The sequence below is a fragment of the Manis javanica genome, chromosome 8 (assembly GCF_040802235.1).
Source record: "Manis javanica isolate MJ-LG chromosome 8, MJ_LKY, whole genome shotgun sequence".
Taxonomy (NCBI): Eukaryota; Metazoa; Chordata; class Mammalia; order Pholidota; family Manidae; genus Manis; species Manis javanica.
This window is the reverse complement of record NC_133163.1, coordinates 9,469,526-9,496,259: the sequence shown is the minus strand read 5'-3', so window position 1 is coordinate 9,496,259 and position 26,734 is coordinate 9,469,526. Positions and strand designations below refer to the sequence as shown.

Sequence of the window (26,734 nt, the reverse complement as noted above, 5' to 3'; positions counted from 1 at the left end):
GTCTGCCCTGCCCATGGCTTCCCCATCTCAGCCTGCCTCTATCCTTCCAGCTGCTCAGGCCAAATCTTGGAGCCTTCTGACCTTTTTCTCTCACACCCCATACCCAATCCCACAGCAAATCCACAAGGGCTGCTTTCAAAACATGTCCAGACGCAAGCACTGCTTACCGCCTCCACAGCTCCCACCTTGGTCTTACCAGAGCCTTCTTTAGCAATGGGTCCTGGCTGGCCTCCAGGCTCTACCCTTGTTCCCAGAGTCTGTTCTCATCACAGCAGCCAGGATTAGCCTGCTGAGCCACATGTGCTCCAAACCCTCCAGTGGATCCCAGCTCACCTGGGGTAGAGGCCAGAGTCCTCACCAAATCCCCAGGTAACCTCCTCTCCTGCATCTCTCTCACTGGGCTTCAGTCACACTGGGCTCTTTGTTGTCCCTTAAAAACACCAACCATGATTCCACCTCAGTGCCTTTGCACTAGCTGCTGCTTGGAAGCCCTTCCCCTAGATACTCAGTGATCCATCCCTGCATCTCTTTCAGGTCTGTAGTCAAATGTCTCCCCCTACAGAGGTCCCTCCTGACTACCCCATCAATATTCCATCACCTCCCCATCCACCCCAATCTGATCCCCATTCTTGATCTTTCTAAGAACACTTATCGATGTAGATCTGCCATTCGATATATTGAACTTATTTTATGTCTCTCCCCCCAGACTAAAATGTAAGCTCTATGAGCACAAGGACTTTGATTTTGTTTATTACTCTGTTCTCAGCAACCAGAACAGTGCTTAATACTTAGCAGATGTTGAAAAAATATTTGCCACATCACCTTTTTATTTGCTTTCCCTCATGCCCTGCCTCATTCCTGCTGCTCCGGGATCATGCTCAGCCACCAGGGATGCAGCGGCACCTCAGCTTTGACTCAGGCTGTTTTCTGGGGAACCCAGGCTGCCATAGTAACTTGCTGTAGGTCACACAGCTTGTAGGACAGGATTCAAGCCCAGGCAGGCGGTCTAAGTCTACAGCTCTGTAGCTTCTACTACTACTATTGCTTTGTCTTGGAGCTTCATGTGCAAAGACAAGTTAACAGCTTTAAAAAGGGTACGTTCCCTACAGTCTCTACAATTCTAAAGCTAGTTGGCTTCACTTTTACCCTGGCAACAGGACTCTCTTTTTGGGACAAAGGAGAGGCAATATAACTTCTGTTTAACACATGGATATAAGAATTATCAACGAGATGGTCAGTTCATGAAATTTATCATCAAAAATGTTCTGAAGAATACATGTAATTTTACAAGACCATTCATCATAGCACCAAGCCTAATATTCCTTAATAGAAAACAGTCAAATAGCAAATACTCTAGTTAATTTCCCACAAGTATAAATTATGTAAAGTCATTTATATCTTCATTTACAATAATCAATAAATAAGAGTGCACATTCACACCATTTGTTTTTACAAAGATCCCTTTTTACAAAGCTACAGCTATGAATATACTAAATAGACAAAATTATCCTTGTACTACAAAATAACATTTCACCTTTTTTTTAATAATAGTTCTCTTAGGAGCTCCCAGTAAAAATCTTCAGACATTGTCCACTGAATCCTGCCATGACACTGAGAAATTATAGCATTAAATCTGTTAAATATTACAGACCTTGGAAAAATAAACACCTATCGCCATCCAATACAGTATGCTCTGAACAAACTCCAGTTTAGTAATTTGTCCTGATGATGTATGGTAGGGAACAACCGTTTTTCCACTTTTTACTATTTGTCTTTGGCTGATATTACAGCACGGATGCAAGTGATGCAGGAGTTATCTTATGGTGCAAGTTCAAGGGCGAAGGGCAGGCCTCTTCTTCACAGTACCTCCCTCAGGTACCAGGCCCACCCAGGGGCTTTTTATACATATGTACCAGCCTTTGGCTTAAGGGATCCATTAGAATGCAAGTATGCCCTCATTCCCACAGGAATTTCTGTACTGATTTATTTGGAGTCTGCTGGGGGAAGGGAAAATAGGTGAGATGGATAGAAAGGTCCAGTTGAGAGCTATTTATTCCTGCAGCTGAGCCTTTGAATTTGAAAGAAATTTCCCTGGGATACTGCCTCAGAGGCTGACTTAATTTAAGGGGTCCAGTTTAGTTCTTCCAGCCCTGTGAAGCAGATCTCCCAGGTGCTAGTTCAGATGTTCACCCCCACTCCTTTCACACAATCCCTTTTGTTGTTCCAGACCTTTTCCAAAGGCACCTTTCTCGGATACTAAAGCCAGAAGCAAAGCTTTAAGCTTTGGATTCCACTTACAAATACAAAGGGGCATTTATGTTAAGCAAACAGGCCACTTATTGAGATTTTAAAAAAAAAATCTAACTTTCTATCCTTTGGATTTTTAAACCAAGGAAGGATTTTTTTGAAAAAGGTCTTCCAAATTCCCACCCAGACAGGTAAATGAATTATTGAATATCACAGTAGGTGACCCAGAGTGAGGATGAGGGTTCCCGATGCCCAGGCCAGTGCTGTCCTTTGAAATAACATCAGCTCTTCAGGTTAGAACACTTCCAGAGTTTCCCTTAAAAGAAGAGTTGAAATCCTTGCATGACATGTAGGAATACAGGCATTTTTGTGACCGTCCTTTCTCATAGCACAGACTTGCAGAGAATATGCTCTATTGACTTTTGGTGGGGCTAAAAGAAGTGGTAAAATGTTGCAAAGGGGATAAACCTATCAAAAGATTCTTTTTCCCTGTTTGTTTTTGGCAACAATGAAGAAAATCACATTTACACTTAAAACACAGAAAAAACAATGACTATTTTAGACCAACCGATTATGACATCATCCAAACAATCCATGTTCTCACTCCCCATTTTAATGATGCTCTGCCCAACACAGTGAAATGGATTTGTTTTCTGAAGGAGAAAACCTAATTTTCTACTCTGAAAACCATGTGTTGGAGGTGGAGAGGTGACTAGCTGGGGGCAGGATTTAGAATTAATTGAAGTCACAGAAGCCGTCAAAGTTAGACACTGAGATTTTACTGCGGAAGGCCCTTTAGAGGCAGTCGTTTGGTTGTAAATTTGCAGTCATAGGCTAAAACATCGTTTGGGGGCAAGCTCAGTCATTTTTATGCAAGTATGAGGCTATTTAAGCAGTTTTGATGGGGGATTGGGAGTCAAAGTGTGCAGAAACTTGGGAAGGAGAACAAAGTGGGGGGGAGGGTTGCAATATGACCAATAAACCTCACCAGCTTCCAACTCAGACGTTCCACCCTTGCCAACTTGCTAAATGTGCCACGGCGACCAAGAATCAGACTCCTACTAGCACAGCCCTCCTTTCTAAGTAGTGAAGTCCAGGATGGAAGTCAGCTTTGACAACAACAGTCCTTGCTAGTTTTCCCGCCTAGGTTTAATTTCCTCTCTGAAATAACCACCTGTTATGATTGCTGTAGGACTCAATGAGTGATGGGTACACAATGGCTTCCAGTTTCTCTTGTAAAAGGTGTGAATTAGATTGGGGATGGAGCAGCTGCCAAAATGAAGGTGGAATGGAGAGAGGTTGGAAGATGCTGGGGTTAATGGAGATAGATTCAAAGCTTGGAGAGGAAGCAACGGCAGCACAAGGAGCTACTGAGCATTTTGCAACTTCATAACAAATTTGCAAGGAAGAATTATTCATTCAACAAATCTGTGTTGAGCATCTAGTGTGCACAGAAGACACTCAGAGACACTGACTTGCCCAAGATCACCCAGGTATCTGGTGGCAGAGCCAGGGCTCAAATCTACATCTGGCTGGTTCCCAAACCTGTCCTCCTCCCTATCCCATATTACCTCCCAGAGAAGAAAGGAGGGAGGGATTTAAAAACAAATGATTTCAGGTAGAGATGCCTGCTAGATGAAAACTAGACTTGACATCTGACTGTCAGGGATTTTAAGAGTTAGCGGTGGGATCAGGGCCACAGACTGAGTTGCATGTGTATTTAAAAATGTCATCAAATAGCACAAAATACTGGTTGCCTTTTTCCCCTAAAGAAGAGTGTTTTCTGGCTTGTTGACCCTATGGCCCTCGGCTGGGAAGAACTGCTTGCTGCATGTGGTTTCATCAAGGTTCTCAGAACAAATTATAAACACAAAGAAGTTGGTCTTCTCGATTCTGCAGGGTCTGGCAATTCCGGAATGGTCAGAGCAGCTCTGGACTCTGATGACCTGTGCCAGCTCTTGGAGAAGCAGGAGCTCGGTGCCTCTAGGCCTTTGCCCAGTAACTCCACCAAACTCATCCCAAGCTTGATCCCACACACAGCACTGAGGTGACGGGGCCTGAAGTTCACTGTGTCACTCTTAAAAACCAGAGCAAGGAGATCTGAGTGCTCACGTGGAACCTGAAGACAAGTGTCTGCACGCCACGGGAGTGGACGGTCTGCGGCATGTCATGCACCAGGCTCCTGAGTGCTGCCTTTCCTCAAGGAAATGCCTGATGAGAGGCAGAGTTGGAAAGATCGGTGCAGCTCAACGTCCAGCAAAGAAGTGACGTCCCATTCCTGCCTCCCTCACACTGGCTAACTATTAAGGCAAATGCCACAGTAACTGTCAGCAAACAAGCATGCTCTCACACTCAGGCTGGCTCTCAGACTTCAGAGCCACTCACCCCAGGTCCAGGAGCTTGTCATTAGAGCAGCCCCACTCACCACAAGGATGGGCCAGTGGAACAGCCTTCTCCTCAGCGGGAGCCCCAGATGGCAGCTGCAGTCCCAAGACATTATATCTTCCAAAAAGGTAATTTCCATGGAGATGATGCAGTGCTGGGCAAAGAGAAAGGACCCATGTGGGCCTGAAGAGCTTTATGCATTCATTTCCTGGCAAGAGCATCACTAAAAGGTTGGGGAGCCATGCTGGCTGGACACTCCGACTCAGCCCACCTCGGGGACTGCTGGACGTGGAGCTGAGCCCAGGCGGGCTACTTAGCAGAGGTCTCTGAGGGAGGCCTCCAAGGAAGGAGTGGGAGACCAGGTCTCAAAACTCCAGCGGGCCTTCTGGAGTCCTTCCGAAGACTGGAGAAAAACTGAGCTTGTGTGAAAGAGTTCATGTCCCACGACTGCCCTGCACTGACAAAGCCGTGGGAAGAGAACGGTTCTTGCCAAAGAGGCTGCGATGAATCCCGGTGCGCGGTGAGCTCCACTCTTTACTTGTTTACTCTGACTCGTGGTTGAGACATTAGCTCCATGATGTTCTGAGTCCTTGGCAGGAAGGGAGGTGCAGCTCAGCTTCAGTGGCTGGAGACTCGTTTTGTAGCACATGTAACTGGGAATCGAATCGTCCATGCTGAGGTCACTAATTAGCAGCGGGACTCGTCACTTTGCCTTCCTGATCTTTGCTGCTCTCATTTCGCAGACAAGGCCCTTACAAGATGCCTAAGGCCGTCGGATACTCTACAACGTAGGAAAATTCACTGCACAGGCAGCTTCCAAATGCTTCTCTGCCTTCTAAGATGTTCTACCCTTACCTGAACCGGGTGAGCACTGCATGGGGAAGAGGGCTGGGGAATGATGTTGTCCTTCAGTAAGGGAGCAGCATGTGTCTTGGCTCTCCTGGGCAGTGTGCAACTAGGGGTCCTCCCTAGTTCCAAGTTTGATGGGAGCCCATCTCCCCAGGCCAGGTTTGGCCAGAAGGAAATGCTTGCTAAGTTCCCAACAGCCAACCAACAGAGCACCCTGTTTGTTTGCTGGAAAATCCCAGGGTGGACTGCTTGCTTCCAGAACAAAGTGAGAGCAGCAAAGGAAACCCAGAAACTCTAGAGACTGAAGCTTGTAGGGAGGCAGGAGATTTCAGTTTTGGGGGACAGGGGGTGCTAAGGGGGCCGGGACAGAGAATCTGTTTTTTAATTGAGGCCTTCAAGCAGAGCTGCATGCCATTTAACCCTCTCCCTTCACCTGGCACAGCATTTATGAAGGCATTCAACAGGCCGCAGCCTGGCAGGATGGACATTGCCCCAGCTGGACGCAGGGCAAGTTCACAAACAAGGCAACAGAGCAGTGGACCAAACACAATGGTGAGAAGACTCAACTGGGACCTGCGGTTCAAGATGGGGTATTGAATACATGGGGCTCATTTCTTCCCTCATGAAACTGCATGGAAATGAGAGCAAAGGAATGGAAGTTATGCAATCAAGAAGATAAACAGAGAAGAGATGGCAGTAGGCAGGAGATGTGAACCCATTTCTGACAGGGGCAGAGCTGCTGGGGAAGAGAGCATGGCAGAGGAATCCTGATACCATGCATCTGCACAGGCAGGCCACTGGGCAGGCAGAAGTAGCAGTCTTGCTCCTTGGGGAAAGGAGAGAGGCTCCCACCCAGGGACAAGCATAGTGAGGTGGGGGCGATTCAATGAGTCTAAATACCGACTGTGATGAGACTGCCTGCTCAGAGGTCAGCACACAGGCTCTCAGGTGTTGCCAGGATCTCTGTGTACAGCTGTACGGTCTGTGTACTGCACAAAGATGCATGGCTAAGGGGACTACTAGGAGTTAAAATCTAGCCCTTGCATTGTTCCCCAAGCCTTGTACTGGCTCAAGGCTGCATCTTCCTGGAGAAAGGGGCAAATGATGCCTTCTGCCAGCGATGCCAAGTGCCCATGGATGGCTTCTGTCTAGTGGGGGCACCTCTTTCTAAGTCATCTACCCAGAGGGAATGCGTATTTTGAAACTGTACAAGGGCACTGCATAGGCAAGTAGCCCTGAATATGTCTCTCTTTCCCAGGAAGGAGAAGATTGGAATGAAATAAGCCCCAGAGAAAAGACTGGCAAATATTGATATGTGGGGTCCTTCCATGAAGAGTCCAAGTGCCCACCTGTGACCCTACAGAAAAGCCCACCAACTGACACACAAAGCTTTCAATCTATTTTAATGCTCTTAAAAAGAACGGATCCACAGAATCACCAGATATCTGAAGAACGCTTGCAACATGGAAGAGACCGAGACTAACCAAGAGAGAAAGAACTTTGGGGAAACAAAGGCAAAACAAGGGAGCAGAAAGGACCTTCCCAGAAACAGCTGCCATGAACACCCTTAATGAGGTAATCCATGACCTGCACCCATAGACCTGCATCCACGAGATAAGAAAAGGACAGAATCAAACAGAAACAAGAGAGTAACAAGATATTTTTGAAATTAAAAATTAAAACATGTATGAAGTCTATTGAGAAGATAAAGCTGAATAACTCTCCCTGAAAGCAGATCCAAAAAATGAAGAGACTAGAAATTGAAAAGATAAAAAATATTAGAAGATTAGCCTGGGAGGTCCAACATTAGAACAATAGGTGGTCAACAATGAAAGAATGTGAACCATTACAAGAAAACTTTAGAAATTTCTCATAAGAACCCAGCATGAGGTATACCAATGGCGGGTGTACCATCACTAGGACAGTTGAGACCATTAAGAATAAAAGGATCTTAACATTTCCCAGGAGTGGGTAGAAATCCAAATCACATCTAAAGACTTGGGAATCAGACTGGCCTCAGAAATCTCAACAACCTTAGGAGGTGGTAGGAGAGAATTACTTTTCACCTTCAATGCTATTACCCAGTTACACTTGACTAAGTGCAGAAGATAGATATTTTAAGTTAAGCAAAAATCTCAAAATACTTACAATAATATATACTTTCCATGTTCCTTTTCTTAGAAAGTTACTGAAGAATGTTCCACACCCCCAAAAATAAATAAATAAAATAAATCAAGCAGGAAAACCTGACAGGAAAGAACATGTAAGCACAGTGCCCTGCTTGGCTCAGGAGTGAAGAGTCCTTATGTACCCACACTGAACACAGAGGTACCGAACACTGTGATCTAACTATACTAGAAAAATAAAATGGAGTGTGGGTCAGAGCAGGAGCCATACCTCCCATAAAAGCAAGTCAGCAGATGATGTTTCTGTTAAAAAGAGTTGTAAGCATGTTATCTAGAAACGCAAAGCTAAATACCAGAAGAAACAGCTGTAAGAGTTGGAAGTAAGACTATATAGAGCAAGACTTAGGACACTAAGTTTTCATTAAAACCCTCATAATATTTGTTTAAACTATGCACATGTATTATTTGGATAAGAATTAAAAGCAAATTCTGGGGTGGTTTATCCTGCAGGCTTTGATATCCACCTTTCATTTCCACCTTCTTCTATAGTAAGCCTATACTCAAATAAAATTTTTTTTCCCCTTAAAAAAGAATCAGTTCACTGCCAACACGAACCAAATTACTTGTAGGCATCTTGCCAGTAGATGATTTTAAACAATATTACATGCTGTAATGGATGAGAGAAGAAGTCTGATTTTTGTGAACAAGCTCTAGACCCATAAAATGATACGAGGAACATTTGGGTCAGCTCTTCTCTGCCTCTTCCAGCATCTAATTTGGTTGAGGTATCCAGGGTTGCATGATCTTTATTATCTGATTATCCGCACCTTTGAGCTTTCAGTGATATCGGGAATTCATTAATTAGCTTGTGTTCCATGGGACAAGTGGCCTTCACGATGGAATCACTCCAAGCTTCCAACAGCTTTCCACTTGGAAGGCGTAGATTCGTTCACGGCGAGAAGGCAGGCTGTAATCAGAATGGGTCAGAGGCCAGATTTGGGCTGCCATCCACTCAAATGTGCTTTGTAAATTCTTTTGGCCAAGTTGGAATTCTCTAAACTTGAAACCTACTGCTTGAAAGAAGCAAGTCCTTGGCTTGCTAAGAGAGAAACGTGGTTCCTGGAGTAAGAGCGATTCTGTTACGTCCACTGAGAAGCTGTCAGAGCTGTCTAGGGTCCTCCAGAAGTAATAGGGGATGGACTTGAAAGTGAAGACAGCTTCCTCATGGGAAAAGAACAAAGCAAAGCTTGATAGTTGGCCAGAAATAATAGTTTTCTTTAAATGAGGACCTTTTCATCTTATCATTTTATCCTTTGTTCAGGACATTCATGGAACTCAGTGAAAGTTTCCTAAAAGAGGGGGCAGCTCAGGACTGGGCATTAGGCGGCCTGGGTATGCTTGCCAGTCTGTTCCCAGTCACTGTGTGACCTCGGTACAAGCCACTGTGCTTCTCTGGGTTCAGCAGACAAGCTGCTGTCTGCGGGCCTCTTCTGATCTAATAGTTGGTGATTTTGTAAGTGGTGCCTGATACATGCTTTTTGAGGGGGAGTCATCACCATCTGCATCTTGGCAGGAAACAGGGAGTGGGGAGCCCAGGGCAGAGGAAAGATGGATGGGTGGGTAGAGGCTTCTCTCCTCTCACACACTACCTCTTCTGGTCTTCTACTTGGAGTGCTTCCCTTTCAAGAAGCCCATTATGACCAACTGCAAAGGATGCCAGTGCAGAGGCTGTGTCCTGAGGCAGATAGGCACACGCTTCCCTGGGCAGGAAGCCGCTGGACCACTTCCAGCTCTGACATCAGCCCGAGCTTATTCTCAGCCCAGACACTTCTGTGCTCCCCCCGGGGGCTTTTAAGGGGCTTTTTGCAGTGCCCTGGGGAGGCCTTGGGGGCTCAGCACAGATGCCTCAGGAGCCATTGATGGAAGCCAGGGGGCTGGCGAGGCAAACTGGGAGGGAGGCCTGGCTCTTCTGGGTCAGCCTGAGCTCTGCTTTTACTATACCATCTGACTTCATCCCTCCTCCCCCAAGAATTCATTTGAAAGGATTCTCTTGGTGGAAATGAGCTGAAAATCACAGTTTTACCTCAATTCAGTCAATGCAAAAGGGAATTTGAAATGCATCCCGCCCTCCCTATGCTCCCCAAAACAAAGTGCACTGCAGCTCAGGACCCAGCCTTCACCTTCCTCCTGGTGTTTGCCATCCTGCATGTGCGGTCCTGGAGCCGCCAGCTTTATGCTGCTCAGATATCACTGATGACCACCGCCAACTGCCAGACCACAGCAGATGCACGACACGAGCACCTGCTCAAACCCCACCTCTGGGAGGGAAAAGGGGTTTTGTCCCCAGGGAGGCTCTGCTTGGGGCATGCACTCTCTTTCTCACCAGGAGGACCCCCATCTCAGAGGTACGTAACTCAAGTCCATCTAGGACCTTAAAAACCTGCATATAGGACAAGCTATGACCCAGGTTATGGTGAACTGTTAGTAATGGTGCTTAATATATGACAAAGCAAGGCACGCGAGAACAAACTCCACCTAAGGATTCAGCAAACACCTGAGTTTTGAGTACACAGCCAAAGAGAAAAGCATGCCTAAGACTTACAGGAGAAAAAGGATACATAGATAAAAAGCAGGGAGAGGGAGTCTGTTTCCTCAGAGATGCTCAACTGTCTGCAGAAGCCCCCCATCCAGAACCTGAAATAAAATGAAAGAGAACTCCCACGCCCCCGTCAGGGTCCGGTCTTTTTATTATGCAGACACACGCTTCAGAGTCTGTTGACGTCCAGCTGTGGGAACAGCAGCAGGCAGTAAACCAGGAGCCAGAGGAAGAGCATGAAATACATCATATCCGGCTGCTGGACGAGCTGTGTCAGTGAGTCGCTCTGCGGGCTCTGGCTCTTCTGCAGCATGGCTTCTCCAGAGTTGCTGGCCTTCCTGCAGAAGGGAAGACACAGACAAGGCAGTTACGAGGGGTCCCCAGTCCAATGGTCCCACGCCTTCCCCATACTGCAACCTCATTGCCCAAATGCAATGCTGAGGGCTTCCCAGTGAGGTGTTGAAGAGACTCCAAACTGTGTGTGCAGACCCCAGGCGGAGGGCCGCGGTCCAGACGGCACTAGGGTTTTCACACATGCTCAGTTCATCCCCACACACTCAGCGGGAGTAGCCGCTAGCCCCGTTCTGCACGTGGGCATACTGAGACTCCCCGGGGTAGGGGTGGGGGGCGTGGCTTGCTCAAGGCCACACAGTTTATGACAGAGCTAGGACTAGTACAGGTTGAACTCCCAGTCCAGGATACCGCCCTTCACAGCACAGTGTCCTTATAGCAGAGGTAGATGCTGACAGCACTGTGTCATTGGTTAGTAACAGAGGGCACTTCGTAAGTCATGTAAAAGAATAGAGACACAGATAATTTTAAAACGGCCATCAGAAACAAAGACACATCCCACCACCCCGAGGTGTTGTGTTTGGCTCTGGAATAGAACCTTTAAAATAATGACTAGATTTGATTATGGTCAGCTTTATCTTTCTCCTTTAACTTTGCAGTTTATGGGACAGTTTACTTTTCCCTGGTGGCTAAAGCCCAGAAGGGTGCTGTGTGCTGACCAACCACAGATCCAAATTCCCAGAGAGGAAAGGGTAAGGGGCACAATCTGATTGGAAGGTCGGGGCGCCTCTGCCCGAAGCTGCATTGTTAAACTCAGTTCTAGAGCGTTGTTAGAACACGCAAGCTTCCAGGGTCATCTGCGAAGTGTGATGGAGATTATGAGGAGCAGAGCCACCCCATCCCTGAACTACCTCCAGACGCAGTGAGAGGCAAGGCCAAGAATGGATTAAACAGGTGCCTTGGTCTAGAAACTGACTTGCATGCATTGGACAATGATGAGATTTCTTTTCCTTAAACTTCTTTTTAGGAAAAAATTTAAACTATATTTTTATTACAGAGTTAATAAATGTTCAAAAATATAGGTGCGTTTCTCAATCTTGCAGGTTCAATTTTCAGTCTCAATTTCAAAAAAGCTAAAAGTACTATTTTCCTCTAAGCATGTCAAACCTGGAGGAAAACATGAATTAATATTTCCATTTAATGGCAGGAGAGGGAACCGTGTCTTGCCTCTTTTTCGGAACCAGAGAGGCGGAGTTCTAAGGATTAGGGTGTTGGGCAATATTTAGAGGCTTTCCATTCCAATAATCTACGCCCTTTCAAACCAATTCAAATCTGTGGCAAACATAAAAAAAAATCAATAAAATGAAGTGATTCAATAACTTTTACAGAGATGGGGCATCTCAGAATTGTCAAGAGTTTTACAGAGAGTTCTCTGGTTTCCTATGTCCTAAATGGGACTGAACATTATAGCAGTTTTACAGCAATTGATCAATATTAGACAAGGGCATCTAGTTCTCCAACAGCAAGAAATACTTTCGTGGACATCCTGGCATGTTTGCATTCTCTCTTCATGTCTGCTCTGATGCCGTGAAACTGTAAAATCAGCTCAGTGAGCTTCTGAGTATTGTACCTATAGTGGCGACACAGAACGAACACGGTTGTCAGGCACTCTAGTATTTAGAACACCCACACTATCAGATCTCTACTTCCGGCCGGCTCCACCTCAGAAAGCCAGCTTTTGCCACTGCATTATGTCATTTCCTGAACCATGCCCCGCCCATCCATGTTCATTAATATCCACTTTTCCCTCCTATTCATATTCAATTAACATTCATCTTCTCTGGAACAATTATTGTATTATCTCAGACTATTAATACTGGTATCAACAAAGCCTAGTTGGAGAACAGCCACCTCCATAACGCTGGCTGCATAATTAAAGACAAAACCATTTCCAGCCTCATGAAACCTGCAGGAAAGCCACCAACCTGGTTAACGTTCGGTTCCTTGTGTCATCCAGATCTGCTGCGTTCCTCAGTTGAACAAAGCTAATATGATCCTACAGTGAAATTTATAAACAAAAGCCCCGCAACCCAATTAGTAAAGATGAAATCTCTGAAACAGAAAATAAGATGATTTTTAACATACAATGCCGAGCATGCCATGCTTTCCTCACTATTGCAAACATCTAGTTCCAAAGTCAAACTGCTAAATGATATTCTACATTGTTCTACCCTCTCCCCCAACTCTCCACTGGTGAATGAGTCCCCACCACCCACAACCAGAATCAGGGCTGCAAACCACGGTGCTTTGGGTCCCAGCACATCCGGGGCCAAGTAGTTGCAAATAAAGTGGACCCTGCACTTATATTTAACTTCAGTCTTTGATCTTTCTGGGTGTGTGTGCATAGGGGTGGGGGTGGGGATTTTCGATGCAATATTGATAACAACAATGCCTTTGGGCTTCAAAATCATCACTTTATTTACATACATCCTCTGTTGCCCAAATGGGACATGGGATTGCATTGTGCTTAACGACAAGGTTTGAATTTGCTTGTCTTCTATCCAAAAGTATAGATGTTGGAGGTTAGTAATGTCAAAGCTCTGGGCTGGGGAGGAGGAGGCATGGAAAGGAATTGATTAGCAGGGGCTGCACGGAAGAACAAGAAATTCACATACTAACCGATTCCAAAGACCTATTAGTATGTCCTCGAATGTAAATGCTGGAGTCACTGTGACTAGTCCTGAAAAACAAACACACGTTTTGAATTGGTACCATCAAGAACTTCTCATGTCTCCGTTGTACAGTGACCCCCATCCCGACTCTTCCACATGGGGATTTGGGCAAGCTATGGTATCAGATGGAAATGAGGCATTTTATCCGATATGCCCACTTGGGTTGGAGTGGGCTTACAAACAGTAGGATGGATATTAAAGAGACACATTGTAACCTTGTCTAGGAGAAAGAGAAGTGAGAAAGAATTTTAAGTAGACCATGTGTTCTTCAAAATCATAGGTTTGGGGGACAGGAAGTGATCTCTTTTTCTAAGCATCCTGAGGTCTTGGTACTCACTGGAGGTCCTTTGTAAGCTAAATTCAGACCTGGGCAGAGACTGGTATTCAGACTCCCTTTCCTGTGCCCTCTTCTGTGCATAATGCTGCTCTCCAGCTGTAAGGCGCTCAGTTGTACCACCTTTTTCCTTTCATACAAGAGGAAGCTAATTTTCTGACCGTATCTCCGAGGCTGATATAGAATGTACCTGTGATCCTCTAGAAAAATCTGGTTTGTCCAGCACTGAGCCAGAGATGCTCAGCCAGAAGCCGGGGCTATATCCTGGCTGTTGGTTGATTAACTGGTAACCTTAGTCAACTATTCACGTCTGATCAGTTTTCCTCATCCACAAAGTGGATCACTGTCCCACTGTTCCCACTGTCCAGCTGGTGGGGACAACAGCATGCTATAGGCCAAAGTGACTCTGTCTTGCTGCTCAGCAGAACTGGTGCTGGGTGCTGATTCGCCCTGGTATAGACAGTCAGCTCTGTTTCCTCAAGGCAAACCTACTAGGTGGCATTCTGGGGTCCAGGAAAAGGCATGTGAGCTGAGTTTATTACTAGGGAATTGATGCCAGGCCACTTTGGTTCACGCCCCGCCCCCCCCCCCACCCCACTGCTGTCCTGAAAACCCCCAAGCTCTTCCCTTGCATTTGACTCAATTCTAGCTAATAGGTATTGAGCACCTACTATGTGCCAGGTGCTGGGCTATGCCTAGGAAAACATCAGTCCATGTCCTCAATCCAAAGCCTGTGGTAGTTTTTCCTGGCTGGTATCACAGCACAGAAAACACACATACAAAGAAAAAATTATGCCTGGCACCTGGGGGCCCAGCAGTGTCCCGTAAGAGCTGACCTGACATACTGGAGTGCCCGGAGTGCAGAGCCACCCTTTCCCCAGGTGTTTGTAAAGCTTTCTAATAAAAATCACATTCCCATCAGGAGGGGGCTCTGGCTCTCCCTTCTCCTCACTTTTTTGCATGCCTTCTTTTGGGTGGCTCTGTGTTCTGTAATCAGTATGAGACATATTCAGGTTTACATCCTGAACTTCGTCCTCTCAGTAAACATCCCCGGGAGCCTGCTGTGTGCCGGACACGGGGCTAGGTTCTGAGGACCCGCTCCTCCAGGAGCCCACCTTGGGCTGAGGACACATTCACTGATTGATTCATTCACCAAAGAATCTTTGTTGAGTGCCAACTGCAAGCCAGGTCTTGTGCTAAAGACTGGGGCTCTGCTTGTGCGCCCTCCCTGCCTCCAGAGGGCTGTATGCTGTCCAGGGGGAGAGAGGATAAGTACATCCTTATGCAAATGATTATATAGAAACAACTGTTTTTGTTAAATGCTGTGAAATAAAAGAGTAGAGACTACAAGTACATATAAAGGGGGATCAAAAATAGCCTGGAGGAATCCCAGAAGGCTGCTTGGAGGAAGTGGTAGCTGAGCTGAGACCTAAGGGAGCAAGGCCGGAGACAGGCGGGGGACAGGAGTCCTCAAAGGTGAAGGAGCTTAGGGGGCATTGAAGGACCTCAACTGAGGGTGCCTGGCACACTAGGGTGTGGGGAGAGGGTGACTGAGAGTAGACAGAGATGAGCCTGGGGAGACAGGGGATCCTGCAGGCTCTGGAACATGGAGCCTTTCTGCCCAGACCAATGGGAAGCCGCCAGGGTGACTGAGCCAAGGTACCGCTAGGAAACCTTCCTATGCCTGGGAAGAGAAAGAACTGGAGCTCAGTGCTGGTCACTTGCTTTGAGCTAGTTGCTGACTTCTCTGGACTCAGATACCTCAAGTGTAAAAGAGGGTGGTGGCACCTCCTGTACTACAGAGAGCAAGTGAGATGGCCTGGCACACATGAGGGGCACTGGCACCACGCCATCTGCCCACTGGGGAAGCAGCTTTCACATCAGCTAAGTGCCCCTCAGTAACGACAGCTGGACCTGAAGTGAGATTGGTGTGGTGGGGGGGGGGTTATGTGGGGAGCCTCACGCCCACAGGCCCTGAGACCACCTTCCTTCTCCAGCGTCTCATCTGCACTGGAGTGGGGTTTGCTGGTATGCCCTGATGCAGCACAGATCCGAAATGCTTGCTTCCCCCAGCGCTCAGGCACGGAAGCCACGCAGCAGGGAGACGCAAGGCCGGGCACCCGCCAGCTCCTCCTCCGGCTCTCCCCATGTGGGCTTCTCCGCTCGCCCATCAAATGCTTATCTCACTACTTTCCCTTTGCCGCCAGGGTGCCTCACCCACACAGGCAAAGAGGGCGCAGGGGAAGAATGTGGATCATGGAGTCCAACAGGCCTGAGTCCAAGAAACTGGGAGGAGCCCTGGAGCTTCGGTGTCTGCCACAGTGGTACCCAAGCCCACCCACCCGCCTAACGGGGTGCCCTGGAGAATTAGTGAGGAAAGGAAAGGAAAGGCCTGAAGTCAGAGGGCGTGGTAACGGTGGCTGTGGTGACAGTGAGTGATAGCGGGGAGAGACCCAGATCTTCAGACACCTGACACTTAAATATTTTCCCTGAGACAAATCTGGCTCATCTGGTGGCCTTGGACTAACAGAGCAGATGTGTGCCTTCCTATAGGTCAATTAGAGCTCAGTATCCCCCGCTTCCTCCTCCCCCGAGAAAATCACCCACCTTTACTTCCTTGGACCCAAACTCATGGGTGAAACCATCAAAGTCATTTCCATGTGACAGTGATAAAACGTTCCCTCAGTGTGCAAGCCGGGCATCCCTTCTGATTCTGTAAGATGCTTCCGCATGGCTAAGTTTGGTCTCTACCTAGCCCAGCCAGTGGGTGTCTGGGGGCCGGCATGCCCACGGCTCCCCACACCCCACTCCTACCCACGGTTCCACCACTTCACTGCTCAGTGCTGGCTGCCACCCAAGGTCCTCGGTGTGAGGAGGGAAGGTGGGCCTCCCAGCTTGCTGCTTATGAGAGCGTCTGGTAATGATGCGGTCGGGGTAGGAACCCAGGTGTAGAGAGTGAGCAATCTGCCAGATAGGTTTTGTGTGAATCTGTGTTTCCCTGGATGCAGTCCCTGTACCCCCACCAGATCAGAGACTACAAACGGATTGAGTTCAGCGAGCAGCTCCCTAGGCCAGTCCCCAGGGTGAGGAGGTGGTGATAAAGTACCTGCAAAGGGCTTTGTGATGGCAGGGGTCATCTCCCAGCTCCTCTGAGGAGCAGACGGTTCCGGGCGCTACAGATGTCGAACTTTCTACATACTCCACATGTTTCCTTTTTTCCTTTCTTTTACTGCTGATTGATTCTTCCATTACTGTTTCTTCTAAAGGGTTTGCAAAGTGTTCCAAGTTTGCAGATTCCTGGGACGTAAGGACAAGACAACCAAATACAAGTCAGCATTTCATGCCCAGATGCCCGTCAATGCCGAGTGAGGGACACCACCCATCGATGCTCGGCTCTACCTCGGCTCCAGGGCCTGGGGATCCCTTCCAGTTCTGCCTCACCTGTGGACTCCTTCTAGCACAGCCTGCCAGGGAAGAGCAGCCTGCCTCCTGCTCCCTGTGCAGAGTCCAAATGCTACCGTCTGATGTGAAAAGCACATGGGTTTAAGAGTCACTAAGATCTGGTTTCAAATCCTGGCTAGGGGTTAACATTCTGACCTTGAGCTACTGTCTTTACCTTTCTGGCTCTCAGTTTTCTTCTCTGTTAAATGGGCATAATAATTACCTCTTCCCACTACCACAGTGTTTCCTATAAAGGATGTCCCTTACAGTGGGCAATGGGTAGACCCTGCACGCAACCATCACCCACTTCAACAGAGGAACAAGTATCCTGGAAGCCCAGCAGGTCCTGGGTACAAAGGTGACCCCTGAGTTTAGAGAGCTGCACACACACAGGCAAACATACAGTCATACAGTTTGTGGACGACATCTTCATGCTTGTGGCTGAACATGGAGCATAGCGCAACATCTCTAGCATTTTTTGATAAGGAGGATTCTTTGACCCCTGTCCCCATTGGGGATTCTGAAACCCACGGGCAATGCTCCTGAATGAAATCAAGAAGCGTGGGAATTGTTGGAGCCGCTGCTCAAGATCTCCTTCACAGGCTGGGAGAACCGGTTCACCCAGTACTGGAATAAAAGGATTAGGGTAGCCAGTCCTGTGCACCCCCGGAGAACAAAGCTCTCTGCAGAAATGAAAAATGCTCTCAGCTGTCTGAAACACCAGTCCCTCTTACATGGTCATGGGCAAATGCTACCTTTTTGAAAGGTGAAATGAGGAGAGGATTTTTTTTCTTTTTCTTGTTGCTGTTTTTTTTTTATTATTACAGTATCATTGATATACAAGTTTATGAAGGTTTCACATGAGCAACATTGTGGTTACTACATTTCCCCCTATTATCAAGTCCCTCTGACATACCCCATTACAGTTACTGAGGAGAGGACTTTTTTTTTTAAGGACTAGAAGAACTAGCCATTTTCTAGGCCTACTGAACTAGATATTTTTTTTCTTTTTAAAGGAGGGCCAGGTATTGGAGAAATACTCCCTCTGGCATCATCTTGTCTGCCAGGAATAAGACCACAGACATTACCTGGCATCCCAGACTGCACCCCTTCCTCTGCTCACCTACAGAGATCAAGGTCACAGCTATACCAGGGGGCCAGTTACCAGGTGTGCTTAGGAGCAATGGGCACCTGCTCAACTGACTGGTGAGAGCTCGCACACCGCACCCGGGAGGGCAAGCTCTCGCCAGGCTCACCCCCTCCATCAGATTCAAAGACGGATTCAAATCTAGATCTCCCGATTCCATTCCCAGCCCAGGGCTCTTTTGACCACACCGCCGATCCCCTGTCCGTGTGCTGGGCACAGGCAGGGGCACAATCTGGTTTTGGCAATGACCAGAAGAAAAGCAGAAGAGGATGAAGGCCACGGCTGCTCTTCCACAGGCCACACACCTTGGGGTGGGGGGAGGAACAGAGATGCTCACTGGCCACTTTAAGTAACACAGAGGGGCAGACGCAGCTAAGGCTTTCCTCCTGCCACTCACTCGGCCCCTCTTGTTTTGTCCTAAAAGAGCTTTTTGGCCCATGACAGTCCAGATAATCACCCCATTGCCATCATGATCCCCCAACCTGGGGACCCCAAGACTTGATTTCCTCAGACATAACTAAGCCCCTTGACCTTGGAGTCTCCTGCAGGAAGAGGCTGCTTTCTGATGAGTCAACAGGTGGAAAGGTGGGAGGTGGGGGGGGACCCCAAGACTTGATTTCCTGAGACATAACCAAGCCCCTTGACCTTGGGGTCTCCTGTAGGAAGAGGCTGCTTTCTGATGAGTCAACAGGAGGAAGGTGGGAGGTGGCAGGGGGCAGAAGGCGAAGGTGGTGGGTGGGTCCCAGCCCCTGTGGAGCCACTCTGCTGTCTCCATTTAAAGACAGACATAGTGTGGCGCCCCCACCCCACAGGGCCAATTGGTCCTGCTACGAGTGCCTTCTAGGCCCTCAGCCTGAGAATTCCCGTCTTCCTGTGCTCCCAGCATCCATTCCCATCATTTACAGTTGGCAAACAGACACAACCAAGTTACCCCCTCTGGCCTACTTAAATCTTAAATGTCTTTAAGGAGCCAGGGAGGAGGCTGGAGGAGGGTGGCTTGGCTGGAGGGAGGAGGGAGATCGAGGGGGCTAGCAGATCAGGTCTCCCCCCAGCAGGCCCTCCCCGCTCACCCTAGTGGCCACCCTTGAGCTGCTACTAGGTCAGATAAAATGGGAACGCTGGCTAGGTAAGTGTGCCAGCTGCTTGAGCTGAGAAGTGTGTGCCCCCCTTGCCTTGTTTATACAACCTACATCTATCTATAGGAGGAACAAATGGTGCCCAGCAGCCAAAAGGCCTAGAAAAATCGAGGCCAGAGCCAAATGGGAGCTTTTGCTTGGTTTTCCTAGGTTGCTACGGGAGGCAGGGACTCATATCACTAAGTGCACGCTAGGCATGGCTACGATGACTAATTACAATCATTACTGCTGCTATGCTGGGCCCTCAAATGTGCCCTTATCTGAGCCTCTTGGCAGGCTGTGGGCAGGGCCGGGACTAGGGGGAGGCCAGTGAAGAGACCAGGGTGCAAAATTCAGGGAGTGCTCCTCTCAGTGCCAGCCCTGCCCTTGCTCGTGCCTCCGTAAGTCGTGGGCCCGGGGCCTGTGAGGGAGGCTCCCATTTCCCTATTTCATGGAGGGAGAAGCTGAGCTTCAGAGAAGAGCAGAATCCCCCATGCAGGGCCCAGGGTCCCTGAACGCACAATCAGGTACCTGATGGTTCTCCACAGGGGCGCTGTCTTCAGCTTCCCTTTGCTGGTGGTCCCCTCGCGGGGCTGGGGGAGTGGGCTCCGAGGCCGGTGTGGCCTCCTGTGCTCCCAGGTCAGGACATGGTGCCTGGCTGTAGGCCTGGGCAAGGTTGTTGCCCAGCTCTGAGTTGCTACAGCTGCTCTGGGAGGCCTTGGCCTCCTCGGCCTCCTCCTCCCAGGATCCCAGATCCTGCAGACATCCTTCTGCCTCTTCCAGATCTCTGTCTTCATTTTTTAAATTCTCCGCACCTTCTGCATAAGCCTCCAAAACGGCAGCCAGGGGAACCTCGTAATGCGGGTAGTAGAAAAGGTCGTGGGGGATGACGGAAATCCTAGAGAGAGGCGGACAGGGCTTGAAGTCCAGACCTTCCTCGCTGTGACTCCAGCGGGTCTCCAAGCTGACACTGCTGCTTGGCGGGTTGGAAGGCAATTCTCCGGGGAACCCCTGTGGACCCTCCACGTCCACCTCTTCCTCTTGACGATGGTCCCGGGGGGACTTACACTTTGCCTTCCCACCTATTTTGGGCTCCGCACCTCCCAGCACAGCCTCTTGGTCTTTCTGCTCAGGCTCCCCGTGAGGCTCCTGCTTGTCAGGCTTCGCTGGAGGGGCCTCCTCTGAATCTGCCTTTTTGTGGGCAGATTTGCCTCTCTGTTTACCCAGGTTCTCTATGTGGTCTTCCAAAGCCTCATCCTTGGCAGGTTTTTTCTCATGAGGTGAAGGAACCTCACTGAAAGCCTGGCTGGTTGAGGCAAAATCTACCAGGTTGCTGCTAAATTTAGAGGCTTTTAGCGGTATGCCTTCAAAATAGTCTCCCTCATCCACAGCATCTGCAGTCAGCAGCTTAACCTTGATCTCTAAGGAATCAGCCATAACGGTATTGTCTCCAAGAGATGGAAGGGGATGACTTTCTTCCCCCAGATGGGTGGAACTCTTCAGCACCCTGTTCCAGGACGTAGGACTCTGGGAAGCCTGCGAATGGTCAGTCTCAGCATCTGCCGCAGAAATGTCACCTAGGGTCTCGTCAGAGGCCGCTTCTGGGATCTCTGGGGCTTCCTGGTTTGACTTTTCGTCGGCAACCTCAACTGTCAAGACTTGACCATCCTGCTCCAACAATTCCTTAGTCCCTCCTAGGCCCCCTTGAAAGCACAGGTCTTGACTGTAGAGAGGGTCCTTACTGCAGGAAGCATCCTTATAGGTATCAGTCTCAAAATGCACAGTTTTCTTGATTGGTAAAAAGCTGGACCTCCGGTTGTCCTTTCTGGATAATAAAATGGAGGATTCTGGAGACGACTCACTGATGCTGCTGATACTCCCTGGGACCCCTTGGAGGACCTGGTCTGTGATCTGATGCCTCATCTCCGTGGAGCTGTCTGACAGCGCATGGCTGCAAACGCCTTCCAGGCAGCATGCCTTCATGCTCTCAGGCTTGTCACAGACAAAGACTTTGGAGGGTGGTGGGTGGCTGGCATCATGGTTAAAGGTGTAGGCACGCTCTCCATTTTCCGTTAGAAGGAAGACTGTGCTCTCCTGTTCAGAAGGCGTTTCTTTGATGCGGACAAAGGTGGATTCAATAGGAACTTCTTTATCTGAATTCATAAGATCCTCCTGCAGAGAAACACAGGGAAACATGAAATCAGAGGAACATTCAAGTCCAATGCATATTCCCCTTTCAATAAACAAAAACCAAAGCAGAAAAGTCACTTCAGAACTAATGCAAAGTGTTCTGATTCAAATGTAGGTGGTTGCAAAGGACTACTGTTCCTGCGGAAATGTGAAAACACCGGATAAACCAAAACCGTATTTTTTAAAGCTATGGATGCAACAAAATCTCAATGAATGGAATTTTGGAGAAAGACGGGCCCTTCTGAACTGGGCAGAGATGTCAGCCACTTCATACCTTTGGGCAACTACCTACTCTGGGTGTGGACAGGAGAGCTAGCCCACCTGAGATATGTATATATCCGTGAAATCTTTATGGATTGTGTAGGCTGGTGTGAGAGATTGAATCCAGAAGGGTCCCAAATGCAAAAGCAAGTCTCCTCATATGCTAATTCTCCCACACAGGGACTTTGGCTAAGTAAGAGGCAGCTGAGAGTGAAGCTTCAAAGTGGAGCATAATCTTGGAGGTTCATGTGTCCCTTGCTTTCCAAAGGTTTGCATTAGGCCACATTCCTTTAACAAAAGCCCTACATTAGTATGGTAATTTTTTTTTTTAATAAAAGCAAAAAATCCTCTTTTTTTCTTTTGGTTAGAGAAAACAGGTACTAATGTAGATCTTCCATAAAAGTGAAGTGGCATAACATGAACTTTTGGAAAGCAGGAGAAACCCATACCTTTATACCATTTTGGCTTATGAAAGGCATCAAAGGAACACTTTACTTTCAGATAGTGGGGGAAACCTGTATTGCAGTGCTTGGCTCCCAGTGCACTGGTGGGAAGAGTAGACTAACTTCATCCTAAAATCATTGGAAACCAGAAAGCTGACGTTAAATAAAACTGCAACATAGCCTTTATCAAGTCCTGAGAAGGTTGAAATGATTAGCTTCTCATTTCAGGTCCTTGTTTGTTAAAGAATTACATTGTCTGCTGGGGAGGGGATGTCATTTACCTCAATCTCTACTGTTCCTTTATACACCAGTTCTGCCATTAATTTAAAATATTTAAGGCACATAGAAGCAGGAGAATGAGACCCATAATAAAGAGAAACAACAGTCATTAGAAGTAGGTCCAAATGTGCCCCAGGGTGAGAACTAGCAAATAAAGATTCTAAAATAACTATTAATCTGTACTACAAGGAATGCTAAGGTAGTTCTTTGAGCTGATGAGAAATGATCACAGCTAAAGTCCTGAATCTGAAGGAGGGGTTGCAAAGTATCTGCAATGGTAAATATATGGTCAATATAAAATACTTTTAAAAAAAGTTTTCTTAGAAAGTTTCCTGGCTGTTTAAAGCAAAAATAATAACAAAGCATTGGGGATTAAAACATATGTAGAAGTAAAGTAAAAAAAAATAAGAGCACAAAGGAATGGAGAAGAGGTGAGTGGAGTTAGATTGTTACCTATATAAAAATATATAAAATATGCATTTTACTTGAAATGATAGAGTAGTAACTCAAGGTAGAGTGAAGTTTGTTCAAAATTAGTATTATAATCCCTAGAAAAACTACTAAAAAGTCAAAATAAGGAGATGTGGCTAAAAAGCCAATAAAAGAGATGAAATGGAAACCCCAAAAAATAATTGAATAATCTAAAAAAGTTAGGAAGGATTATGGCATACAGAACAGATAAGACCAATGGAAAATAATAATCAAGTTGGTAGATTTAATCTATGTAAGTGGTTGAAAATACATTAATGACACACTAATTCTTGTCAGAGTGGATTAAAAAACAAGACCCAACGGTATACTGTTTACCAGAGATGCATTTTAAATGTAAGCATAATACGCCGAAAGGAAAAAGCTATGTCACACAAACACTAATTATTAAGAAAGCTGATATGGCTATATTCCTATCAAAGTACACTTCAAGACAAAGAGAGATACTGAATGAAAATAAAATGAGCAAGTCACCAGGAAGACATGACAATCCTTAATGTGTATGCATTTAAAGCATTGCTTCCACATACATAAAGCAAAAACTGACAATACTAAGGAAAGAATTTCACAGTCAGATGTTGGAGATTTTTTAACACTTCTCTTTCACATTCATTGATAGGAAAAGCAGGAAAAAAAATTGTATGTCTATAGAATAATTAGAGCAGCATCTTAACTAACTCGACCTAATTAACATTTAAATACTGTCACTTCTTTCCCCACATAAGACACTTCATTTCAAGTGCAAATGGTACAATTACCCAAATGAACCATGTTGGGCCATAAAGCTAGGCACAGAGTTTGGTACATGGTTGGCCAGGGCTTAAAGAATATTTACTGAAATGAACTAAACTCAGCTGACTTGTTAAGGAACAGTTCAGAGGGTGTCCGGACTAGCTGAGGACTTCCCATCTGCATTCCTCCGGGCATGAAAGTGGCTGTCCCTCAGTGATGCACTGTGTTCTGTCAATCAGGATGATTTTCTCCAGGTATCCTACCTTGTTCAAGTCTAGGTATCCTACCTCTCTCCAGCCCATCTCTGGCCCCAGTACTGAGGAGATCCAAGCGATATATTTGCTGAATCCTGGCTGTGACCTCAAATCACACAAATACTTTACATTTTAGTTGAAGTCAGACTCTGCCTACAGAGTAAGACCTCAGGGCTAGGAAAAGCCCTGGTGCCCCATGTTTCAGAATTTAACAATGGGCTATTAAATGGAATAACAAAATAATAACAATCACTACCATTTGCTGAGCATCCAGACAAAGGACTAGGTACATTACAGAGCCATCTATTCTTCACACAACTCTGAAATGGGGGTAATATTTCCATTTCATGGACATCTTATACAGACATCTTATACAGACATATATCAGAGAGGTTAAGTGAGCAGCTAGAGGTCACACAGCTTCAAGTGGCACAACATTCCAACCCATGTGATTCCTGTTTCTAAAGCACCCTGGGAATTGATCTGTACAGGGACAGATGAGAAACACACACACAGGAAGGGACTGGAATGAAATCCACAGCACAGCCACCCAGTCTGGCTCTCCTGAGATCTACAAAATGGGGTCTCAGTATTAGCCATAGGTCATGAGGGATCTAAGAGACTGGACTGTGGAACCATAGAGACTTGGGGTCAAACTACAGAGATCTGGGGTCAACCCCCAGCTCTGTACTTGGGAGCTGTGTGACACTGGAGAGGACTTTAAGCCTCTTTGCACACTTGTATTCTCATCCATGATATGAGAATAATGATACTGAGCCACACTGGACTGTAGGAAAGGCAATCAGCCCAGAGAAACGCAGGACAGTTACCTGACCCACCTCCAGCTAAGAGCACAGCCTTATTAGCTTGTGAGCATTGGCCGTTTATGCTTACTTTTTCCTGTCTAGTACTTATAGCTACCTGAAACTTATGATGTGTTTGCTGGCATGTTCACTGTTTTCTGTATTAGAACAAAGCTACACAAAGTCAGGACCCATCTCCATTATTGCTGAATCCCCCTGAACCAGCAGTAGGTGTTCATCAAATTTCCAACAAATTCAATAAAGGGCTGTTATTATGCTTGTTGCCTTTACTACTACCATCTCAGGGCTGTGCATGGGTTGGGGTGAGGTTCAACAGGGCCATGACAACTTCTCAAAGGTCTGATCCGGCTCCAAAAAATCTGGGAGTACAGTCTGGGGTTCTGGAAATAACAAAACATGCATTTGAACAGTCTTTGTCCTTTATAGTTTTTCAGACTCTGGTAAACCTGATGAGACAGCTAAACTGTTCCATCTGACATCTAAAAAACCAAGTAGCTGATCCATATTATAAATGAGCATGTTTTATAATCTTAATAAAGTGTGGCATGGGAAGAGGTTTGTGAGAGGTGTAGCTGTCTATCTGTCCTGCTTGTAAACATACTACATGTTATATATGATTTTGAAATTAAAATGTGGCAAGGCAACTCTCGAGGGACTTGAGATCAAGTCTTGATTATTGATGCTTATCACAGGGAACATCGCCCAAACCCCAGTTTTGTCTGATGGCCAGCGGATGGAAATGTAGAGTATCTGAACTGGAGGTAAGAAAAACAAACATACGGCTTCCAACTCCGGGAAATGTTCTAGAAACTGTGCCACGTAAGTCACAATGGACTGCTCGTCCGGGGTGTCAACCATGATGTCTGTTAGGAGAGACACAGGAGTTAGGACACAGGGATGCAAGATTTTTAAATAAGTTCATAGGATGCTTGGTGGTGAAGAATCCCACAGACCAATGAGGGTTTTACTCCTTATTTTACCCTTGAGGGAATTGAGGACCAGAGAAGATGAATGACTGGACTAAATCCTCACAGCTGGCTGATGAACAGAGGCGCTGGATGTGTGCCCCAGCCTTGTTCCCAAGGGTATCTGTTATCCTGGGCTCTCTCAGGCCCTCTGCTCTGAGCAGCCAACTCAGGGCCAGCTCCATCAGCAAGTCTGGTGAACTCATACCCTTACTCACTGCTGGAGACAGTCCCAAATTAGCCTAGCCCTTGCGGAAAGCGATTTGACAGACAGAGCTTAGCACCTTTTAAAGTACTTTCCAACTCTGTCATTCTGCTGATGAGATCTAGTCCCGAAGGAAATAATTTGAGGTGCACACCGAGATCTATTCAGTAAGATATTCACTGCAGCATTATATATATAAATGTGATATTTCTGAAACAACCTCAATATCCACCACTGGTAGAAAAGTTAAGGTAATTGTTGTATGCCCAGCAATGGACCATTATGCAGCCAATAAAGGTATAGGACAAGGACATTATAGAAACATGCAAATACTTATGGCATAATTATAATGTTAAGGAAGAAAAAGTATGGCACAAAACTATACATATACTGAATGATTCCAATTCTGTAAAAATATTAGATACGTAGAAAAATACCGGGAGATAAAAAATGTCTTCATTAGATTTTTCTGTGTTTTCCAGATTTTCTACATGGACAGCATGTGTTACATATGCAATACAAATTATTAAAAAGAGAGAAAGAGAAAGAGAAAGAGAGAGAATCACTGCTACCTTCTGGCTCCAGGAGCCTGGGAATGTGAAGGGCATCATGTGCAATTCTGAAAGCCTTTTCTAGATTTTCCTGCATGGAGTCTTCCAGGGCCTGCTTCATGTCGACCAGGCTGGGGTCAATGGCCTTGATCACAGCCAGGAAAGCCATCCCACTTCTCCAGCTGCCCGCAAAGTCCTGCACAGCCACGCCATACCTGGAGAGACCATGCCACAGTGGTGGCCACAGTGCAGGTTAATTACAGACACAGTGATTAGGA

At 46.8% G+C, this 26,734-nt stretch overlaps 1 protein-coding gene across 5 annotated transcripts in view; it reads right to left on the bottom strand.

The window, feature by feature from the left end:
• Window positions 1-1,233: 1,233 nt before the first annotated feature.
• Window positions 1,234-26,734, bottom strand: part of CLMN (calmin) — a 111,820-nt gene continuing 86,319 nt past the window's right edge. The window contains exons 7-14 of one of the 5 annotated variants that reach the window (XM_073241902.1): window positions 26,478-26,671; window positions 25,516-25,598; window positions 19,795-21,435; window positions 16,667-16,857; window positions 13,174-13,234; window positions 12,480-12,550; window positions 12,028-12,124; window positions 1,234-10,541 (exon numbers count right to left, since the gene is read on the bottom strand). In XM_073241902.1, coding sequence (XP_073098003.1) covers window positions 10,356-10,541; window positions 12,028-12,124; window positions 12,480-12,550; window positions 13,174-13,234; window positions 16,667-16,857; window positions 19,795-21,435; window positions 25,516-25,598; window positions 26,478-26,671 — 2,524 coding nt within the window. In that variant the 3' untranslated portion in view covers window positions 1,234-10,355. Of the gene's footprint in view, window positions 10,542-12,027; window positions 12,125-12,479; window positions 12,607-13,173; window positions 13,235-16,666; window positions 16,858-19,794; window positions 21,436-25,515; window positions 25,599-26,477; window positions 26,672-26,734 lie in introns of those variants that run through there. The other 4 variants (XM_073241903.1, XM_073241906.1, XM_073241904.1 and 1 more) reach the window with 4 other exon arrangements.